At 38.7% G+C, this 24645-nt stretch overlaps 1 protein-coding gene across 1 annotated transcript in view; it reads right to left on the bottom strand.

Annotated features, from left to right (window-relative positions):
- ITPR1 (inositol 1,4,5-trisphosphate receptor type 1) overlaps positions 1-24645 on the bottom strand; it is a 2510606-nt gene that overhangs the window by 225611 nt on the left and 2260350 nt on the right. The window contains exon 53 of the mRNA XM_044076407.1: positions 10830-10995. Within this exon, the coding sequence (XP_043932342.1) occupies positions 10830-10995 (166 nt within the window). The remainder of the gene's footprint in view (positions 1-10829; positions 10996-24645) is intronic.

Raw genomic sequence — 24645 nt, 5'->3', positions numbered from 1 at the left:
ACAGTTGCTGGGTCTATAGCACATTTAGTTAGCCCCAATTACAGTACCAACCCCTAAAGCTATAACAGTTTGGACAAAATAAATTTAACAATCCCTACAGGAATACTGGATGCCTAACACATTCCCCCAAATATTATAACATAAATTGGAAGCAAATCATAAAGTGTTCCCCAAAATAAGGCAAAAATTGGAAGCAAAACAGTAAAGTATTACATGCCCCTAACTTGAGAAAGGTACACTTGAAACAGTACTTTTTTACATTAAAAAGCCTTACCTTATAAATCCAAGCATATAATTGCAGGTTCTAAGATCCTTGTGTCTGGTTAAGCCCTGCTGCGCTCGGGCTTGCTCCACACCCCTCCCTGCCACACTTCCAAGCCACCCCCTCTGCTGCTAACTTTATAGCCACAAACCACACTACTCCTATCTGATCCAATCAGGATCTTACTCCTCAGTAAAATCCACCCCTCACATCCCCCCTCCATTTCTTATCATAGCCAATCAGTACTGTACTGCTTATTCTAATCCAGCCCCTCACCCCTTTCCCCCTGTATTTTGTTTTTATCCACCAAATTCTGAGGGCTGTATATTTAAAACACTAACCCAGCCTTCAACTATGTCACCATCCAAAAAATGTCATGACTTTCTCGACTATCCCTTATGTTAATTCCATATCTCCTCTACACTAATGAAAATCAGTCATACCTAGGATTTCACTACCCAAAATGTCAAACTACGCCAGTTGTGTCAAATATGGCAGGCCACCCAATTAGTCACTCCTATACCCAATGTCTAAACCACAACATACCATCAGCCTATTAAATCTAGATACATCGGCTCAAAATCTAATTATCAAAGACTTGTAAACAAATTCCTGAAGCTTACTGCAAACTTACACTACAACCTCAATGGATGGAGATATTCACCCAAATCCTGGCCCTTCCACACTAGATAGCTCAACCTCCTATGATAACCCTACCAAATCATTATCTTTAAATAGGTCCCCAACTCGTTCCTATTAAGCCATTTAAATATCAGAAGCATAAATAATAAGGTACATAACTTACATGCCCTTCTACAAGTCCAATCCCCCGATATTCTGTGCCTAACTGAAACCTAGCTAAAACCATCAACCTCGGATAATGAAGTTTTACCACCTGGGTATAATATACTTGGATTCAACTGCACTACTAGGAAGGGAGGGGGGTAGCTGTACTCTTCAAATCCACACTAAATGTTACCTCAGACCCCATTCAACCACCCCAAGTCAATAAAGCAGAAATAGTATCCAGCAAAAACTCCAAGTTCAAGAAATCCCAAACGCTGTGCAAGTAGTATAAACAGCCACGTTTATTTGAAGCGCTTTTCGTTGCCAAAATGTAGCAACTTCTTCAGAAATGATTACAAATTTCAAACAGCATTATTTAAATCATTAATTCAATCAAAACTTTGCAAATGAATGTAGGTGAAACATCAAGAGCTAACATGAATTCGAATATTTCGAATGTAGTTTTAGGACATGGATTAACAAACAATTTGATACCACCAGGTCAGCGTACACCAACGGATGCCTTAATTACTGATTCGGTTGCTTCAACTCAGCAGAATACTGCATGGAACTGCGAAGAGGGGCTTATTAGTACTCCTAGCTAACGATTAGGTCAAGGACACTTCCAACCTGTGTTTCAGGTTGGGTACCGACCAGGAGCGACCGGGCAATACTAGTGGAGACAACCAGGTTGGTTTAAATACTTTGAATGAAAAATTAAAGTCAATTGATTCTAAATTACTTAAATTGAAGAAATTACAGCTAGAAGTAGCGTATTTCAAAGAATGTTTGAACCAATGTATCATTCCAAAGGAGTTACGCTTTTATCAGTATCCTACCGGACTTGTTCCAGATTCACTGTTTCATTTGGAACTTAATTCACTTTTTGACCAGCAAGGATTTGATTTGATGCAACTTATCATAAAACATTATTTGTTACAAATTGATACTTTGTCTAATGAAGTATCCGTTTTGAACAATGATATCACTTCAAACAGTGATTTTTTTTAGATACAAATACGATTACAATTGTTCTTTAAGTATAACTCAATTGTTGGACAGAATGAAATTTAACAAGACTAAAAAAATAAATAGGGATCATTTGGCTTATGACAACAGTACAGCCTACCCTAAGCCATCTTTAGCACAAGTTTCCAAGGTAGTTAACATTTCCATTATACTCCAACAACAAAATAACAACAATGACCACAGTGAAACATCTAGTGGTGAAGTCAGACCACAATTAGACGTAGTGAACATTTACGCAGACATAATACCAATCATGCTGTTAATTACAAAGACAGTCTCAACTGAAATGCATCTACAAATGATGATGCTTCAAATTTTCAGAAGGCCAGTCACACAGGGGCGATACCGAAGAAGAAGCAATTCAACCAGAACTGGAGGACCAATCAGCGCAATTCCAAGCGCAAAAGATAATGCCTAATGATACCCCTGTATTAGAAATTTTAACTAATACAGAGGGGGACTTCAACATCTACAATTTCTCTTCCAGTAAGATAGACCCTGTCCTAGTCAACTTATTAGTGAAAGGTTACACATTTGTACCCAGTAAACCTTTGAATTTTGTTCAATCAGTTATGGATTTGAAACTCTTTGTGAGGAAGTTGAATTTCAACCTACTTTTTGGTAATGATAATATTAAGAACCAAACACTGAGGGTATAGAGTACATTCAACCCCCCTGTACACCCAGTTCTCAAGACTTTTGAACATGTGTGAGAAATGGATTTTAGACATCTACTGTATTCTCAAGATTCCTGTGTATTTAAAAAGACACACAATGTTAGTTTTGAAGAACATTTAGCTTTACAAACTTTGAAATCTTCCCAAGTACAAGTAGTTAAAACCGACAAGGGAGGGGGGGGTTTGGTTGCATTTGACCAGATAGACTACATAGAGAGAATGTACAAATTGTTGAACAATGAAGTATATACTAAAGCCTCATTGAATGAAGTGAACATTGCTTATAATCGTATAAAAGGTTATCTCAATGATTTATTCATAAAAGCAACAATTGATAGACACTTTTAACTTTATGTCTATGCCTTGGCCCAGAACCCCAGTTATGTTTGGTATCCCTAAAATCCGTAAGGATGTGACAAATCTACCTATGACACCACTGACTGATGGGAGGGGATCTATCACATATCCATGTGCTAAAGTAGTAGACATGATTTTGAAAAAGTACCTTTTGTCCGAACCCCAGGTGTGCAAGGATTCATGGTCCTTCTTACAGAGTATTAATAATTTGGAATTTAATGATAGTTATTATTTTTTAACTATCGATGTAAAAGACCTTTATACTTCAATTCCCCACTTAGAAGGGATAGAATGGGTTAGTCTTTTACTTAAATCCAAAAATGCATCAATAAATGAAATATTTATAGTTGAATGCTTGTTAGACATTTTTCTTACAAATAACTATTTTTTGTTTAATCAAGAATTTTTCTTGCAAAAACAAGGTGTAGCTATGGGTTCGCCTTGTGGTGCCAGTTTTGCCAATTTAGTTTTGGCATACTGGGAGAAGACCTTTATTCTTAACATTCCTCACCACAAGGCAAACCTTATTATGTACACACGATTTTTAGATGACATTTTTGTTTTATTTCATGGTGACAATATACAAGCAATGTCGTTTATTTCCCACTTGAATTCTACAACAGAATTTTTTAAGTTCACAGCGACATTTAATAAATACACTATTGACTAGCTAGATGTTAAATTATTGAAGGATAGGATCAACAGTAGATGTGTCTAAGATTTTCAGGAAAGATACATATTGTAATTCTTTCCTCCACTTCTCAAGTTGTCACCCGTTTCATCAGAAACGTTCAATTGTAAAGGGTCAACTTATTAGAGCAGAGAGGATGACCAAACTTGAACTTGACTTCCAAGAAGAATGTGAATACTTGAGTTCCACGTTTCAACAGCAAGGTTACCCTAGTAATTTAGTTCAATCCTTAGTGTGTGAAGTAGTTGACAAAAGACAAAATTGGTTTGTGGAACCTATTCTTCACACAAACAATCTTAACCATACTATAGATGGCTCTACCACTGGTAGTAACCTTTCCAGTGAACAAGGGCCTACACAAGAGACAGACCCTAGTTTTAGAGGCAGTTTTATCACCACATTTTGTACTGACAGTGACATGGTGAGATTTATTCTACATAAAAACTGGCAGTTTATTATCAATGACAGCACACTGCTTGACAAATTAGGGCCATCACCAAAAATGTATTTAGGAGAGGGTACAATCTTAAGAACCTCCTTGAAAGTGGGGGTAACCTGAATTTAGTTAGATACACAGGGATGACTACATGTGGTAGTTGTAGGATGTGTAGATTCACTGAAGTAGAAAATACATTTTCTATTAATGGTAGTAAGTTTAAGTTAAGGCTTAAACTCCATTGTAATTCTAAATTAGTAGTGTACATTGCTAAATGTGTAAGCTGCCCAGCATTCTATCTGGGTAAAACCGAGCATAGATTGCAGGCCAGAATATATGAACGCACCTATGCAATTTCTGTAAACAAAATTGACAACCCTTTGGCGAAACATACTATTTTTAATGAAGGACATAGATTTGTTTTCAAAGCAATACACCAGATACAAGTTGATATGAGAGGGGGTCCTTTTAATTTACTTTTAGAAGAACGTGAGTTGGTATGGCAAATTCGTTTAAACGCATTTTCTTTTCCAGGTTTAAACGATTCTTGTAATATAGCTTGCCTACTAAAACTCAGAAGTCTGAAAAGGTAATTTAACTTCAGACTTCTTAGTATGCTTTGATGACGACTAGTAAGTTAGCCAAATCCTGTATTCTGTATTTTATTTTTGTATGAAGTGAATTTTATTCTATCGAACTACATACATTTCATTATAAAAATATTTTATTTTATAATTACGCTGAAGTTTTACATTTGATATATAGTAATTTACATTTTTTTGATTTGCATTCAGCTTTAATGAACCTATGAAGTTAATTAGTTGTGACGTTTTCAATTGACACGATCATGTGATTGAATTAATGATTTAAATAATGCAGTTTGAAATTTGTAATTATGTCTGAAGTTGCTACATTTTGGCAACGAAAAGCACTTCAAATAAACGTGGCTGGTTTATAGTACTTGCACAGCGTTTGGGCTTTCTTTTCAGTGTTTTTAAGTGTTTATTTCCAGTTTGTTAATAAAGCAGAAATACTTTCCACCAAGTTCCAAATTAACAAAAACAAATGCATAAATATTGTCTGCTTGTACATTTCCCCAGGGAATAATACTAATACCCTAAAAAGACATTCTCCACTGGTTAGCTGATAACTATCCACAAGAAACCATAGTAATCTGAGATTTTAACTGACTGGAACACCTGCTCCTCAATCTCCTACCACCCCATGTAAACCTGTATGGGTTCACACAGGTCATATCCACCCCCACCGGATTAGGTAAACTTAACCAAAAACAAAATATACTAGACTGGATACTAATCAACAGCCACCCCCAAATGTGTACATCAAGGACCATCCCTGATGACCTCAGTGATCACCTTCTCACCTTTGTCAACACAAAACCTATAATGCCCATCAGCCCACCTACAGAATAGTAAGAAATAATAAAAACTTTAATTTTAAGACTGTGACTTTAAATATATTTAAGCTATGTGATTTGATAGTTTAATTATGTAATTGATTGATTACTTGTTTTTTGTATATATTGCAAGTGTTTTATGAGTTTTACTGTTTTACTCTGTAAAGGCTGTTGGCCGAGGCGCTAGAGAAGGAACTGTTCAACGAAATAAATTTTATTGGAAGGTAGAGCTGGGACTCACTGATAGTCTTTGTTGTTTATATAAATAAAAACTTTAATCCCAACAAATTTCAGGACGAACTTAAATCATGCAATTGGTCTGCCCTAGAACACTTGCCACTAGACGAAGCGGTTGCTTGCTTTAACAATAAATTCCTTTCCATCCTCGATTCTCATGCTCCTGCTCGCTCCACTAGGATCAAAACAAAAGTTACCCCACAGCTCTCTAAAGAAACCAAATCATAATCAAGAATAAGGCATGGGCTACCTGGCGTGCTACAAAAGTCCCTCTAGATCAAATTAAATTTTGGCAAATAAGGAACGAGATAAAAAGATCCATCTTGCTAGATAAAAAAAAAACTATTACTTCCATCTCCAGCAAGGAAACCAAAATAATCCTCAAAAACTCTGGGCAGGTATAAACAACTACTGCACCCAGGTCAAAACACCACTTCACCTCCTTCAGCCTCTACTGATAAACTACCAGAGATGTCACTAACACCTTTAATAGTTTCTTTACTGATACTATCCAAGCCCTAGCTAGCCAATTACCCCTGAGCTCCTCTAACATACATGATATCATTCCCAGTACCCAGCCGTCCTTTAGCTTCCAAACCAGTCTCTACATCTTTCATTCGTACTCTAATCAAAAAACTAAAACCTACTACCCTATCCGCTGACCATCTCCCTGCTGAATATTTACAAAAAGCTGCAGATACTATAGCATACCCCATCTCCATTCTAAACAGTCCCCTCTATCTGGAAAATATCTCATGTCATACCCTTCCATAAAGGTGGTAGCTGTACTGAATTATTTAATTATAGCCCCACAGCCATCTGGTCACCCCTGGCAAAAATCATGGAAAAGTGCATCCACTAACAACTTCTGTACTTCCTAACCAAAAACAACCTACTGGCTAAATCGCAGCATGGCTTTAGACCACATCATAGTACCACCACAGCCCTCCTCACCTTCTCTAATGCTAGAAACCATAACAGGAACAACTATCCTCAGCCCTTTTTTTGGATCTTCCTAAGGCTTTTGATATGGTTAACCAACATCTACTCATCCACACCCTGACAAAAATCCTCTCTAGGTAATCACTCTCTTCAATGGTTTCAATCCTATCTGCATAATAGACAACAAGCCGTCCTACGGCAGAACAAACTATCCAACCTCCTACCCAACAACCTAGGTGTCCCCAAGGGGTCTATTCTGGGATCACTTCTGTTTTTCATTTTTATTAATGGCCTCCACACTGTCATCCCAAATGCTAACTGCATTCAATATGCGGACAACTCTGCACTGATCTGCACTGGCACCTCCCATACTGAGCTGCATCAATTACTCGGAGTACTTTTTACCAAGTTGAAAATTGGCTTGCTGTATGTTTCTAAATCCCAGCAAAACAAAGCTAATACTTTTCTCTCCCCCCACAAAGATTCCACACGTTATCTCTCCATTAAGTCTAATAATGGTACCATAATCTCCCCAGATGCCCACATGAAACTGCTTTGGCTTATTGTAGACAACAATCTCAAATTTGATGTTCACGTTAACAAAACTATCAAATGCATCAATAAAAAACTGGGCTCACTATATAGGATAAAGCCATTCCTAACCCCACCTGCTAAAACTGCCACTGCCCACTCCCATCTACTCTCTACCCTCTTCTATGCTTCACCTTTACTTGCCAACTTAAATAAAACTGAACTTAACAGACTCACTAGCTACTACAACAACATATTTAAGTTTGAAACTGGCCTGCCCTATAGAACACATCACTGCATAAACCTAAAAAATCTCGAATGGCTAGAGCTACCCAGGCAGAATCAGTATAACCAACTTATTGTGGCTCACAAAGTACTTAACCAACCTGGAAATACACCTGCTTTGAAAATCATCTAGCCCCACTCCAACCTCAGACCACTTCACTCATCTAATAGACTGGTAGTACAAACCATCAAATTCAACAATTCAGCCGGAGACTCCCTGTTCGCCAACTCTGTTGGCAAAATTTGGAACTTGCTACCTGCTAACATTACCGTAGACACTAGCCTATCTCAATTTAAGAAAACTCTCAAGCAGTACTTCAAGTCTCCATGGCTATGTCCTTGCTCCAAGCCCGACTAAATATTTAGTCTTACTGTTGCACCAGTACTATTTTGTAAATTGAACTCAACTGTGTTGCAATTGTTAAACCAGATTAGAAGTTTGAGAGATTGTACAACTTAGACTCAGAGTCTGTAAATTGTGTTTAATTTGTATTATGTTAAATTTGCTTGTATAACTTCCTTTGGAGCTTATCTTCCCGGGCCTCTGCTGAAAGTGGACATGTAGCCAGTCTGATTACCCAGTCAACAAAAGTAAAATAAAATAAATAAATATATTTTATATACACACACACATATATATATATATATATATATATATATATATCTATACATATATATATATATATATATACACACACACATATACATATATATATATATATATATATATATATATATATATATACATCTACATATATATATATATATATATACACACACACACATATACATATATATATATATATATATATATATATATATATATATATATATACATATATATATATATATATATCTATATATATCTATATATATATATTATATATATATATCTATATGTATTATACACACACACGCCCGTGCGTCCCCTTCAGAATCTCGAGTTTTCAGAAACTTGAAATTCATATTGTCAAGAAGAAAACTCAAAGCTTTTGAATGGAGACTGTGGAACAGTTAGGATTGGGAAATTTAGCCATTTCCCCACTGTAATATGATCTCTGAGTTGGTATATATAATATGTAGGGGGTGTGGGGGGGGCTTCATGGGGGCTTGCCCCCTTTAGAAAGGTAAAAAAAAGTAGAGTTTTGTTGTTTTTTGAAGTTCATGTTTTTGGAAACTCCATCATATCATGATGTCAATATGAATTTCGAGTTTCTGAAAACTGAAGCTTCTGATGTAGGGATATATGCATTTTATATATATGTATTAAAAAAAAAAGTTTTTAGGCTTTTCTTGGATAGGGGTTGCCACAGCGGAACTCCGGTCCGCTCGTGATACGCAGTGGATTTTTACAGTGCCGAGTTGCCAGCCCAACACCCAACTTTCAAAGAAGGCCCACCCATTCACGTTCGCACCTACCGGGCATGCCTTTAGCATCACTCGACCGCAGGGAGGACATGCAGACTCCACACAGAAGGAGCTCCAGCCAAGAACTGAACGGGAGAACCTCTTGCTGTGAGGTGACAACGCTAACCGCTGCATTTTTATATATATATATATATATATATATATATATATATATATATATATATATATATATATATACATACATACATACACACACACACACATATACAAACACAGACACACACACAGACACACACACAGAGATAAAGATATAGATATATAGGTATATAGATAAAAAACATATATAGATAAAAAACATTGATTACAGGTTGATAGATCTTAAACAAAGACTTCATAGGGAAAATAGATATCAAATCTTTGGGAGGGGGAGTATGCTTAGATGACATCAAAACACAATGGGCAGTTCTTAACTGATTACATTAATGGAAAAAGGATGCTACTAGGCAATTGAGGTCCCGTAACACTCCAGTGATGCAGAAATTGAAATTTTAGTATACCTACACTGGCTTGATACAGATCAGAGACGTTTTAAAGGAAGGTTAACATGGAATTTCATGAAACGATGCATGCCACTGGATATGTACGTAGGGAGTCCTCTAACCCTTTTAATGCTGACAATTTTTGGATGACTTGCATCTCTTTTCTGAAGGAAGAAATTGTACTTTGGGTAGAAAGTAAAAGATTCAGGAAAGGGACAATCTGCTCCAAGAGAAAAATGTTTCGGAAATAGCTCAAATTTGACTGCACTGATAATGTCAATCAAGGGTAATGTCAATAAGTAAGCTGCACTGGTTAAACTCCTACAATATTTATGACACTTAACTGTACTTGTGCTTAATTGTAAAACTTGAGTGATGAAAAACCAGCACTACAGTTATCAAATACCATCAATCACAATCTGCGCACAGCCAAGCAACAAGAAATAAAAAATCCATCAAATCTATAAAGTTGTTTTTGCAAGATATACCCCTCTAACTTAATCTACTCGAAATAAATTCCTAAAATGCAAAGTTGTAAAGTAAACATGGCTTTTTTATGCATGTCAATTAGAAAGTAAAGTTGATTAAAAAAAGTAAAGGTGCATACATGTTCACAGTATGGATTTATTAAAATACAAGAGATTAATTCTTTTATCTTTTTGTTCACAGGATCTGCCAACCATCAAGTCATTCCTTGTCTGCCTTAGTTCATATTCCTTCCCTACTATGATGGATGCACTCAGCACTGTATAGGGGTGACCACTATCAAGGGAACCCATCAAGAAAGGTAGACATAAGGATTGCATGTGCTCTTGTCAGTGGGCCATCAACTGGGGACGTTTTATGACTAATATCAGCCTGGGTAACCACATGAGCACCTCCTTCAATACATGGGCCACCTATGTCCTTTAACCTAGCACAGGCTTGTTCTTTCCCATCTGGTAGCAAAGACTACAGTCTCTGGCTTGAGCAACCACAGCCTCTGTCCACCTTGCACTGCCTTTAGTGGATCAGCAGCAAGGCAGCCAGAACCTCCTCCAACCTCCCATAACAGGTAAACCATACTTCCTTGCCAGTTCAATCATGCACCTGAACACTTAGCTTGAAAGCGGGTCACCTACATCGAAGTGATAGCTTTATCCACTCTATGCCACTCAGCTGGCTTAAGAACATCTAAATATGGAGCAAAGCAAACATGGTACATGCTTAAAAAGTGATTACATAACTTGAAGAAAACTTGTGTACTTGCAAAACAAAAGGAAGTGCACATACCACAAATAAAGCAAGTAGTTTTAAGTACTTCCTCCTTTTTCTGTTTCTCACTCCTCAGGTCAGCAAATGTATCAATAATGACACCAAATATCAGATTCAGTACAATAATGATCACCATGAAGAAGAACAGAAGGTCATATATCACCCGTGCAGCAAACAGTGGCTCCTGTAGAACAAAAGTATTCATGAATTAGCACATATACCATGTGAATATAAAATGTCACAATCTGGTAATATAATATGCTACAGTACTCAGGAACAGATTCAACAGCCTTACAAACATTTACCTGCTGAACTGAGAAGTTCACTTTTGTCATCTTTGTAAACAACCTCAGTTCCTGTTCCTCCATTTCCCTTCCCTTTGGATGTGCAAAATGTGACTTTTGAAATATAACCTCAGTATAATTAATCAGCTATGCATGTGGGAAGAAGTTGTGCATACTTGAGAGATGCACTAAGTAGTATGCATTACTTGACAACTGCACTAGAAAGCATGCATTTTTGTACTGCGGCACAGTATGTTTCATGGTGCGTAACCACGACAAGATCCCCACAAACAATAACAAAATTTTTAAAAAGTGAAATATAGTATGCAGCTAGTGTAAGAAAAACAGTCAGAACCCTTCTCAGTTTTATTTTAGTTCTGGTGAAAAATGATAAATCCGCGGTGGTGGTGCTGTGGTAGCGTTGTCGCCTCATAGTAAGACGCTGTCCGGTTTAATTCTCAGCTAGAGAGTCTTCTGCGTGGAGACATGTGTGAATGGACGTACCTTTGTTGAAGGTTGTGCATCAGGGCTGGTAACTCAGCATGTAAAAATCAACTACCAATCATTAGCGGACCGGAGTTCCGCGGTGGCGACCCCTAACTGGGAAAAGCCGAAAGACAAACAAAAGCTACTGATTAAATGAGTTTTTACAGCAGTTAAACTGGAACATAAATTAAACAGGTGTCATATACATGATGACCTTTGCACAAACGCTGAAGGGCTTTTGCCAAAAGACAATTTAATATTGTTGAAAAGGTTTATGGAAAATAAATGGGAAGACAAGTGCTTACCTAAAACTGTCAAGAGTAGTAATGCACACCATAACTGAGAACTGAACCCAAAGACATAAAACAAGTCTTGAGAAATACACAGGAACAATTTCAGAATTAAATTACAGGATATATAAAATTTAGACACTTTTGCATTGAAGTTTTTTCTGATTTGCCAACAGGCAAGGATAAGTTGATGAAATGACCTGAAATTCTAACACTTTAGACAAGAATCTAGGATTGGCACAAGTGAATCAAAAGTTACAAGCTGGCTCCAAGACCAGATCACAAAGTCTGCAAGAAGGGTACAGGTACAAGCTTTTCATGAAATGTGTCAGTTTGCCTAAAAGGGGTATTTGGGACCCTGTACTTAACCTGGTTGACAAATGTAATAAAAATAAATGTTTTGAAAGGACTGGACCAACAACAGCCATATTTGTACTGAATTCATTTGACTATACCTCTCAACCTACAGACATTTAAAACAGGGACAAAACCCCTTGAAAAATAAGAATGTCCAGCTAAAAATCTACACATCTAATTAGCATAAAATACTGTCGACTTTATTGAACTGTACCAGAAAATTGTATTACACAAGGTTTTTTTTGCATAAAAAAACGAGATGTAGAAGTGGTGACCCCTTTCTTTAAAATTACTGCAGCCATTAGTGTGTTGGTCATATACTGACTTCTGTGAATTGAATGACTTCAGAGATACCACGTGATGAGGGGAATTCAGAAAACTGTGTGAAAAGGTAAATCAAATCTGAAAATATGGACATACCTTCAAAAAAAGGACATCCTAAGTCAGGCTTGAAAATAGGCAAGGTCCCCCAAAAGAAGAACAGTGGGAGGTCTGTTGTCTATAAGCAGATGCTTTTTTATGGCTCTGTCACTAGGGATTAGCCCTCCATACCATTTCAACTTTGTTCTTTCTATGAAGCTCCTACAATAGATGTTGTATGTGCTCATTTCGCCAGTACATGCAGCAACATCACTCAACAGTAGGACAGCTTTAAATAATCAAATAAGTTCTCAAAACCATTGAGTGAACACAGTAAATAAAAATAAAGTGAAAAACTGACGATTACAAGGCTACGAAGTAACAAATGAAAATCTACATTTGTAGTGAAATCCAACAGCAACCTCTAAATGAAAAAGCCCTTTCAGATACAAGCAATGGCGGAGACGTGCCTCAAGACCAAGAAAGGAGGGCTCCCTCATAGATTAACACAGTAGCACTGCATATGAGAAACCTAACTTAGGGATGCTTTCCTCAATGGGTCTAAAGCCTGGAAAATATTTTAAAAAACATACCACCCCCCCAGCATAAATAGGGTAGGATTTGGAGGATACTCCAGAAGTGAAAAGATAAAAACTTCTAAAGTACCATGACAGACAAAACTCTTGCAATCGAGGTCCAAGCAATAACTTCCTAGCAAAGGTGTAAACTGTTGATCAAATGACAGAAAAAAATGTTTGCAATGAAAACATTTGTGAAACAGGCGCTTCAATGCTCCTACTTGAGCAGCCATTGGCAACGTGTTTTATGAGGCAGGTCATTACCTGATGGCAAAAAAAAAAAAAAAAATCTGCGATCTACTTAAAAATGTCTTACTTAAACTCATTCCCTTCCCTGCAGCAAAGACAAAAACAAAAAAGCTGTTTATCTTCCTAAAATCAAATTGATGTAAAACTCCAGCCGACTGAACACATTGATGGAATGGAATGCATCTATACTGTTTTCTAACCTTGAATGAAAGAAAACTAGAAAATGAACAGACTTCATTAAGGACAAGTCTAAAAACATTCAAGATTAAATGTGAGCTAGTATGAAGACATACCTGCTCCTTAGTAAAGGTCATCTACATAGAGATTCTCAAGACACCGCAGGCAGAAGTGATGACTACCAGGAAAAGCATTTTCCAAAACACAAATTTAAAATCCAACAAAACTGGTGGCCCTGAATAGGGGATGTGCAATCCTCTCAACTATGAAATTGAAGTCTAAGTACAAGAGGGTTTTGTTTCATGGGTGGGCAGAAATGCCGAACCCAGTTTAAAAGTACTTAACTGGCTGACACCCGACAAGGTCATAATGGGTAGATATAGTGAACACAAATAAGGAAGGAGGTGCAAATCATACCAGTACCTATGGTAAGTCAGGAGGCTCTTAGCATGATGAAAGAAGCAGCAGCAGGTCTTTCTCCATCCACATAGAGAACCACTTCCAGTACTCAAAACCTGCCAAACAGAAGTCTTCCTGGCAGTTTCAGTCACTTCTAACATTTCTACTCATGAGTTCTGGATCAATTGACCTAAATCCTGAGGGAGAGATGGTTGCATGCCTTGCATAGTGGATTTTCTCAGCTTGAAATGGGAAGGTGTCCTAAAAATTTGAATTGCCACTATTCTCATCCATCAAAAGGTAGCTAAGAAAAGTTTTGATTCATCTCTGAATTCTACAATTAGATGTGAAATCAAGGGAAATATTGAGAAGGCATACAGAAATCTCCCCTGCCGAGGAATGTGAATACACCCACAGCTATCTTTCTTTGTTGCACAGTGAAGTATTCAGGAGCGCATTCTCCTTGATGGCGAGAAGGTTGATGGGCAGGATTTCCCTCTCTCTAGGAATGTCAAGACCAGAAAGATCCCAAGCATGTAGCTCTAAGAAAAAACTGAAGGATCAGAATGACTACAAGTGCTGCCATTTCCACAATATGTTTGCCAATATCTCAATTTCCAAAGGATATAAAAAGCTGAAAGAATGCCTTTGTACACATCCTACTACCAAATTTGTCACATCATTCTACACACAACATACAGCTACATGATGGACTGTCATTAAACCACATTGTGTAAGCTCCAGAACCAGCTATCCCTACACAGTTTTTTTTTTTTTTTTTTTTTTTTTTTTTTTAAGACCAGAAGGAGTCATCGCTCCACTTGGCTAATGTGAAGCCACTTCAACTGAACAGTGAAGCAGCAAGGGTAAGTTCACCATAATAGGGAAAGCATCAGTAATCATGATTCGGAAAAGGTTTGGCTGCAGGAAAACTCTCCCACATATTGGCGGGATTAAAACTTTAGGATCTGACAGCACCAGATGATCCAAGATCACGTGCTAACAATGTAACCATTAACAACTCACACTCCACACTGCAACAATCACATCTTCAGGCATGCAGTGAGGATTAAGTTTATAGAAGGCTCCTTCAGTGACAAATATGCCCAAAGGTGGTCTGGTTAGTATGTGTGCACCTTGGGAGTTGCTCTTTACTGCAGACAGTCATCATCTCCTTTCAGCTGTTCCCGTTCGGGGTCATCACAGCGGATCATCTGTTTCCATTTCTTCCTGTCCTCTGCATCATGCTCTTTCACGCCAACCACCTACATGTCCTCTCTCACCACATCCATAAACCTTATCTTAGGCATTCCTCTTTTCCTCTTACCTGGCAGCTCCATCCTTAGAATCCTTTTCCCAATATATCCAGCATCCCTCCTCAGCACATGTCCAAACCAACGCAATTTCGCCTTTCTTGCTTTGTCCCAAACTATCCAACCTGAGCTGACCCTCTCATATACAGATTCCTAATCCTGTCCATCCTAGTCACACCCAGTGCAAATCTTAACATCTTTTAACTCTGCCACATCCAGCTCTGACTCCTGCCTTTTCATCAATGCCGCCGTCTCCAACCCATATAGCATAGCTGGTCTCACTACCCTCTTGTAGACCCTTCCCTTTCACTCTTACTGGTACTAGTCTGTCACAAATCACTCCTGACACTCTTCTCCACCCATTCCACCCTGCCTGTACTCTCTTCACCTTTCTTCCACACTCACCATTACTCTGAACTGTTGATCCCAAGTACTTAAACTCATCCACCTTTACCAACTCAACTCCCTGCATCCTCACCATTCCTCTACCCTGCCTCACATTTACAAACATATATTCTGTTTTAGCCCTGCTGACCTTCATTCCTCTCCTCTCTAAAGCATATCTCCACCTCTCCAGGGTCTCCTCAACCTGGTCCCTACTCTCACTACATATCACAAAGTCATCTGCAAACATCATAGTCTACGGGGCCTCCTGTCTGATCATCTGTCAACCTATCCATCACCACTGCAAATAAGAAAGGGCACAGAGCTGATCCTTGATGTAATCCCACCTCCACCTCAAACGTATCTGTCACTCCCACCACAGTCCTCACCAATGTCACACTACCCTCGTACATATCCTGTACCACTTTTACATACTTCTCTGCCACTCCCGACTTCCTCATACAATACAACTCCTCTCTAGTCACCCTGTCATATGCCCTCTATAAGTCCACAAAGGCACAATGCAACTCCTTCTGACCTTCTCTGTATTTCTCCAACAACACTCTCAGAGCAAATATTGCATATGTAGTGCTCTTTCCTGGCATGAAGCCATACTGCTGATCACTAATCATCACCTCCCTTCTTAACCTAGCTTCCACTACTCTTTCCCATAACTTCAAGCTGTGACTGATAAATTTTATCCCTCTGTAGTTACTGCAGCTCTGCACATCACCCTTATTCTTAAATATAGGTACCAAAACACTTTCTCCACTCCTCAGGCTTCCTCTGACTTTCCAAAATTTCATTAAACAATCTGGTTAAAAATTCCACTGCCATTTCACCTAAGCACCTCCATGCTTCTACCGGTATGTCATCTGTGCCAACAGCCTTTCCATTCTTCATCCGCTTCATAGCTGTCCTTACTTCCTGCTTGCTAATCTGTTTCTCTTCCTGATTCACTATCCCCACATCATCCAACCTTCTCTCTCTCTCTCATTCTCTTCATTCGTCAGCCCTTCAAAGTGCTCTCTCCATCTCCTCAACACACTCTCCTCACTTGTGAGTACGTTTCCCTCACTGCCCTTTATCACCCTTGCCTGCTGCATATCTTTCCCAGCTCTGTACCTCTGTCTAGCCAATCGGTACAGGTCATTTTCTCTCTCTGTAATGTCCAATGCCTCATACAACTCTCCATATGCCTTATCCTTCGCCACCTTTCTCTTTGCCATACGTCTCATCTCCTTATACTCGTCTACTTTCTACATCTCTGACAATCCCACTTCTTCGCCAGCCTCTTCCTCAGTACACTCTCCTGTATTTCCTCATTCCACCACCATGTCTCCTTGTCCTCCTTCCTCTGTCCAAATGTCATACCAAGCACCTTTCTAGCAGTCTCCCTTACGAGCTCTGCTGTAGTTACCTAGCTATTCGGAAACTCTTCACTGCCTTCCAGTGCCTGTCTTAACTCTTCCCTGAACTCCATCTCACAATTACCCTTTAACTTCCACCATTTAATCCTTGGCACTGCTTTCATACTCCTCCTTCTTGATCACTGTCATCCTACAGACCACCTTTCTATGCTGCTTTACTACACTTTCCCCTGTCACCACTTTACAGTCTCCAATCTCCTTTACTGCAGACTGAAGATTTATTACTCTGTAACTTAGCAAGAGGAGGATATGTAGTATTATGAAGGTTAAGGAATTCCGCAGTAGTGTAAAATATGCAGTAACTAGACACCATTTTTTTTGTTAGTTTTTTTTTGGGGGGGGGGGTGGATGAGAATTTACATTTTGTTGAAAATAGTGCCATACTCAGAAATTAATAAAATTAGAGGCAATGCACATTCTGTTTTTGGGATTAAGAGATTCATCCTGTGGCTTTCACAACCTTGTGTATAAAAAAACTGGTTAATGTATAGCAGTGCTTCAGCTCTTTGAGAGGTCAGTCATAGCTGGATTCTCTAACAGCTCTAAAGGAGAGATCTGAATCTAGCCAGGTAACTAAATGCTTATACAAATAAATGCCAATGCTGCCTAGTGGCATTGGGAGTTATTCTAATTTTCTAAGGTTATGTTTAAGTCTTCGGGCTGTGGATATCATGCCCTCAACTATTATAAAATCCTGTAAGATCATACAATACGCATGTAAATTAAAAAAAAAAAATCTCCACAACTGAGAGTCAGTGGAGTTTGTGGCTGAAATAGGCATCCGTTACATTCCTAGAAACCAATGTTAAATCGACACCACCAAGATGACCTGCAACAGCAACATCACACTACAGAATGCTACAATCAGGAATATAATGAATACACTCCTTGGTGTCCCCCTAGGTTGAGAATGATGGGGACATCTGTCTCCTTTAGAACCAAGAGGTAGGAAAAGAATCCCTATCCTTTGGCCTCATTATAAAGGGACATCATATGGCCCTTTGTAGGTTATGTCTAGGCCTAGTGCAAGAGCTTTGTCAACAAACCTTGGTATCTGAGCACAGCCTTATTTGTGGAAGGACCTAAGGACCAAGTCAGTTTCTAGTTACCAAGTTGAGAACCCATTTGTCCCTTGTGTCAGCCCTCCCAGCTAGGTTACATTCAAGGAACTACTCTCCCAAGACTGCGGTCAAGCCTGCCATCTTACTAATCTTGGTTGACGCTGTTGAGATCAAGACTGGCTGACTCTCTGGGTACTTCCAAGATGGCTGCAGATTGACCATCAGGTTGATTTGAGCTCTCCCAGTGTAAAAACAAACTGCGTAAAAAAAGGGTCAGTAAAAGTGAGTAAAATTCAGTCACTTACTAGTAATTACATTGCCTGGATGTCAGAAAAGAAGAAATTCTGAGAACCCGAGAGAAAATAAACCAAAAATGAGAACAGAAAAGTCTGGCTGGGAGGAATCCTGCAACTGCTCAGCAAAAATCAGTTTCAGCTTCAACTATGGGATATAAGATGGCTTCCAGAAATTTAGAGGAAAACGTAAATTAAATGCATCCAGAGCTGTTTAAAACAAATTAAACAAAGGATGGAATATATCAACTCAAAAAAAATCTTGAAAAATGAAAGCTTTAACTAGTCAGTTAGATCTGATATGACTGCAAAAATCAGAGAAGTACTTCAAAAAAAGTCAGAAGATAAAGCCAGCAGAAAAAACCTGAGATTTTCTGCTCTACCATAGAAACTGGATGGAAAAGACTGTACTAATATTATGACAGCACAAATATATAAATGTAGTGGTGCTCCACAGCAGGTTTTGTTAATTGCAAGATCGGACTTTATTTTGGCTCCAAACCTGGTCATGAGAAAGCAGCCAAGACATATATTAACAAAGATGAAATAATACCAACAAGTGTTGCTCATAACAAAATTGTGGCACAAAGGAAACATTTAAAATATGAGAACACAGATTTTGCAAAAATTGATTACTGTACACAGGCAGAAGAGATCCAAGTTTATCCCATCAATCAGGGATTATCAGAGAGAGCTGGATACACCAACTTAAATCTCACACCTATCTCAGACTATTTTTTTACTTGAAGATCAAAGACATTTTTTAATGCAGAAAAGGCTAAGGAGGAAACAAGTTTATCTAAGAAAGAGGAACCCACAAGTAGAAAGGGACTCGTCTTCTCATTCTACTGGCAACGAAGTCCAGAAAGAGACTTTGCCACTGACACCTTTTTCACTGTTCCAGGAAAATGCTCGAAACAGAAAAAAAAGCACAGAAGTTGACTAGAAGACTCATACGTACCTTGGGCGAACCAGAGACTACTTTTGGAAGATGGAGATGATCAGGAAGACCAGCAGCATACAAATCAATGAATAAATGGGGTAATATAAATCACACTGACTACAAGAATAGATGTGAAATGCAGTTTATCAAACACTTGGAGAAAAATTCAAATTTTGTTGACTTTATTAAACGGTGGGTGAACTGCAAAGTGTTTACTTCATTAATGTTTAGGATGACACTGCAGATAATGAAGTAGCAAGCAACAGTTTTTGTTCTTAAAATTTGTACAAAAACTTCCATGATGTAAATTTCATGATATTGTTAAAAAAAGTGCGGTGTAGTGTACAGTCGATGGTATTTTAAATGGGAGGTGGAAGAGGTCTAATCAGTGACTGATGTACATGTTAAAGATATTAAAGCTAGAAAATACATTTTCATAGTAAGATATACAGGCTTTACATTAATAAGATATGAAAGCTAGACAAACAAGTTAGGGTTATCATAATATTGTGATATTGGACTTCTGATGGAGAGGATATAAAAATGAATTGACCATACTGTATGTAGAATATAATTTTCCTTGAATTCATAGGAGTGGATGTGTAGACTCATGTGCTTGGCTTAAGCTACAGACTTATTTATTGCAAACAGCTTGAACAACACAAAATTATGAAAGGCATGGAAATTTAAGTTTCTTACATCTACAAATTTATTAACTTTATCATTACCAAATACGGTCAATGTTAGACAAGATCATGGAGTCTTACTAGGCTAATGATCTCCTTTGTGCAGGGGAATGACTGCAGCCATCATCCACTCCTTGGGCCCAAAAGCTGACAATGTTCCAGTTGAAAAGTGATTCAAGTGGACCACAGAGGTCATGTCTCATGCTATTTCTTAAAAATCCTGGGATGTTATTGGGGCCCATCGATGCAGAGCTTTTGGTCTTGGAAGGTGCATCAATGACCTGTTCCCTAGTAATGGTTGAGGCAGATTGTGGCATGTCGCATTTCCTTTGGACTATTGTGGGGGGTGGGGGATTTGAGCTGAGCCTGTCAACCAAAAAGTTGGCAATGGCCTCCGGTTCAGTGTTGGTGATTCCATTTACAATAACTTCAGCACATTGTTGTACATTTCCCCTGAGGCTGCAAACATTGCTGTAGAATGTTTTGTGGTTGTACTTTGCCTGAGAAACAATTTTTTCTTCAAATTTAGCTGTTTAAGTATTATTAAATCCTAAGATGTCTGTTTAGATTGGTTGGGGGTTAGTATGCATTCCTTTGTTCTTTACTCTTGCCAAAGCTTTTTTTTCTTTTGTTGTATAACCAATTGACACTGATTCCACCAGGGTGGCCTGCCTTTTGAGTTTTGCTTATTCTTAATACAGGTAGCTACAAGCTTGTAAAGAGACTTTGTATAAATCACAGCATATATTACAGTATTTACTGGGTTTGGGGATGCTTGGAATTTAGCCAAGGTGTTGCTTAGTAGAGAGAGGTTAACCTGGAGAACAGCAGGTACTGGCAGCTGGCCAAGTGGAAATTTGGACATTCTGCTAGGAATTACAAATATTCTTTCATGCATCTGCAAAGTGGTGAGCCCCCCCCCCCCTTCTCCCCCTTTTCTCTCATTGGACACAAGCTGCCTACAGGTGCAAGCAATTAATGCAGAGTTCTGAGCACTCTTTGCTGAGAGAAATGTAGCATTCATTTAAAAGTACAGGGCAGCAGTCTTAACTTAATGCATTTAATAGGACAGCAAACAATTTAGTTTAAAGACAGCCGGTGCATTTTCCATACTAATTTTCTTCTTCTTTTTTTTTTTCCCTAAAGGCTTACTCAAAATCCAGAGCACAGGAAGATAAGAGTTACAAGCAGGCCACAGAAAGAAAGGAAGGGGAGGAGGCACAAGGAAGATAAAAGGAGATAAGATGGTCAAGGTTACAGTTGTGATAGTACATTTAAAGTTTGCATAGCAGAGTTATGGCACAAATGTATATAGTTATTAGTACCAGTTTAACCATTGGTGGTGCAGATCCATTTATCTGTTAGGTGTTGCTTCAGTTGGCATTTAAAGTCTTTCGGGCTGCAGACTAATCTTACATGAAGTGGGATGGTATTCCAACAATTAGGAATACAGTGTGAATACAGGGAGTATCCTGCATTGCTGTTAGGCTTACTTATGGAGCGTAATGATCTGATAATGGAGCATACAGGTCTCTAAGCAGTGTAAGACTGAATGATGGAGTGAAGACATGAGAATTTTTCAGAATTCTGCAGTAGTTTGAAGGTTTTAATCAACTGGCAGTACAATGGAGAATTAGCTAGTCCACACCAATTTAGTTGTTTTAGAAAAAGGGAGTAAAGCGATCTATATTATTGGCTGGTTGCATATTGGGCTACATTATTGTAACATTGTTCTAGTTTGACTGAGCAAGAGGATTTGAGATTGGACAGGAGAAGCATATAATGGATTAGGGAGTAGAAAAGAACTGTGTATGTTTTGTTTAGCAGAGTCAGTAAGGTAGTGTTTTACCGTATAGTGGCAGCCTAGCTTTCAGTGTGTTCTACGGCTTGCTGAAAGTGGAGATCAAATTTCAGGTGGTCTGTTACCATACCTAGTAATTTGGTGTGGGATATCACTTCTATGTTGGTCTTGTTGCATGACAGTACATTATTTTCAGGAGGGGCAAGAGTTTAGTCAAGTTGTGACGTGTAGAGCCAAGCTTCTATGCAGAAGGATTTCTGGGCAACTGTTTGTTGCATGAGTAGTGTGTCCTAGCAGCACATGCTAGAGTGGAGTGGTCAGCTTACTGTGCTATGGTGGCCTCTTTGGCTGCTGTGTTTACAGCAGTGGTCTTAGGATGGAGCCTTGAGGGATACTGAAGGACAAAGTAAGAACTCATCTTGCCATTTCACTGCTTGGTATCTATCACAGAGCTAACTAGAAAATGGAAAAAAAACAATCATATTACCACAGTATGAACTTAGACATATTTCTACAATATATCAATACATGTAGGAGGAAATCTATCTATACTGGGTCAGTGACTAGACTTTTCCTTCCCACCAACTACAGTCTGGTACTGAACATGTCTGTGCTTGTAGCACTGAGGGCCCCATACTGGCAAATGCCGTGAACACAACCATAAACCAGCCATGCTATACTCTCCCAACAATAACTGACTGCATTTCCTACAAATCAAGAAATAACCATGTAGGTTTGGAAGCTGCACTGCTTATAAGCAACTTCGGAAAGCATGCTTGTGTAACTTAAAAGGAATCTTCAATAATCAGCGACTGTATGCAGGAACCATCTACGTACAGACAGCAATGGAAGGGGGTATTAGAGACCCAATGAAGAAGGTCCCCTTATAGATGCAATTATACACAAGAAATATTTAATTATGGCTAACAGTGGGGACCCTTCTTTGTGGCTTGAATAAACAGCAGCAAAAGAAGCAGGATGGAATGAGCTGGAAGACAACCAAAAGGGTAAGGGCAAGAAGGCTGAAGCTCTAAGAGAGAGAGGAGACACCGCTCCAGTACCCTAAACTTCAGATCCTGGTGTGAACATATCTAATGCAACATCCTTAACCTGGGCTACAGATGCCTACTGCCTTCATAGGAAGGCGTGTCCTCAATTCTGAGTTCTATAGCTCCCTAGAATCTGGCTGGTAGCTGGTGTGCTCTGGCTGATCAAAGAGAGGTGGTGGTGGTTGCGGACATCCCAAGATGGCTACAAGAGATGTAACCTTCCAGGCTATCTGCCAGATCAGAGGACTGACACAAACCTGAGCCATCAATGGGTAAGGAAGCAAAATGCAAATGACAGGCAGTGGTCACGGGAGTGGACTTTAAGAAAGATGTGATCAAGCATTTGTCTGCATGAAAAGTTTCCCAAAACTAAGGAGCTATAGACATTTCTTCTGGGAAAAATACTGTATACACTTGTTAGGTGCCTAAACCTGCAGTATTTCTCAACTTCTTGGCAGGTTTATTTACCACGTTTCTGTAATTTACTAACCAATCTAAGTGGTGAATCTGTACTTAAGTCCTGCACTAGCACTATTATAAAACAGCAACCACAAGTCCAAACCAAGGTAAAGTACTGTGTTCAGTTTGGGGATATCTGTTAATATTAAAAGGCAGAAAACAGGAATACTCTGGCCACTTCAACAGAGAAATGTATTGCTACTGGGGGGTAATACATTGCAGAGAGAAAATGTACTGTCCCCCCCAGTACTAGCACAAACCAGATTACTTGCTAACAGGCCCTACAGTATCATACAAGTCCATACAAACCAGAATGTCAGTACTGCCTGGAGTATACCCCCCTCATCAGTACTGCCTGGAGTATACTTCCCTCATCTACAGAGCTGCTTGAGGATTTGCTTAGTGAGTTGTTACAGCCTAGACCAATAAACACAACATCCTGCTTATGTAACAGAAAACTGAAGGACCCTCTGGCAACATTACTCTGACACTAACAATCTCTTAGTATTTAGCTCAGCTGGTCAAAACTTAGCTCTAATTAATACATGTGCAATGACTCTGTTATCCTTACTACAAGGCTGAATGGATGTCTAAGGCACGGTAGTAGATCTTAACTGACACCACTGACCTTTTCTTCAAACATATACCTCGTTCCCAGGAACTAAGGCTACTGCAACACTAATCCATTAAACTAACTACATTTCTTTTATATAACAATACTAAATTTGTTCTAACTGTAAAAGATAACATTATCAGAAATTACTGGTGCATTTATGGCTGACAGATGCCTTTGGTTATGCAAGAAATGCCAAAATAACAGCCAGTGAAATAGCCCTTAAAGCAATGGAAATCAACTGGCAGGCCACCAAGCAATACTTACTAAGTTAAAAAGGTACTTCTACATGAAAAAATTACAAGCTGATGAAGCTTTCTACTACAACAGACCATGGATATGCTCCTCGGTCATGAGTCAAAAAGCAGTCTTTGTGCAGCCAACAACTCCTCTGCCACCTTCTCTCATTACCTAGAGTAATGGGATTCTATTTCTGTCAAATAATGTGCATAACTCCTCATGAACATTTAGATCTATACTTTCACAGAACCACCAGGTTGCACCAGATAATACTTGACAGTCTCTCAATGTCTCCAAGTTCTTCTTTAAAGTTGTTGCTATTAATTTTAAAAAGCTATTGGATGAAAATTTGTATGCCAAGGATGCTTTTGCATCCAGCATT

Source organism: Protopterus annectens, chromosome 7.part0, assembly GCF_019279795.1.
Source record: "Protopterus annectens isolate FY-2018-M chromosome 7.part0, PAN1.0, whole genome shotgun sequence".
NCBI classification, from domain to species: domain Eukaryota; kingdom Metazoa; phylum Chordata; order Ceratodontiformes; family Protopteridae; genus Protopterus; species Protopterus annectens.
This window is presented reverse-complemented; position numbering and strand designations above follow the sequence as displayed.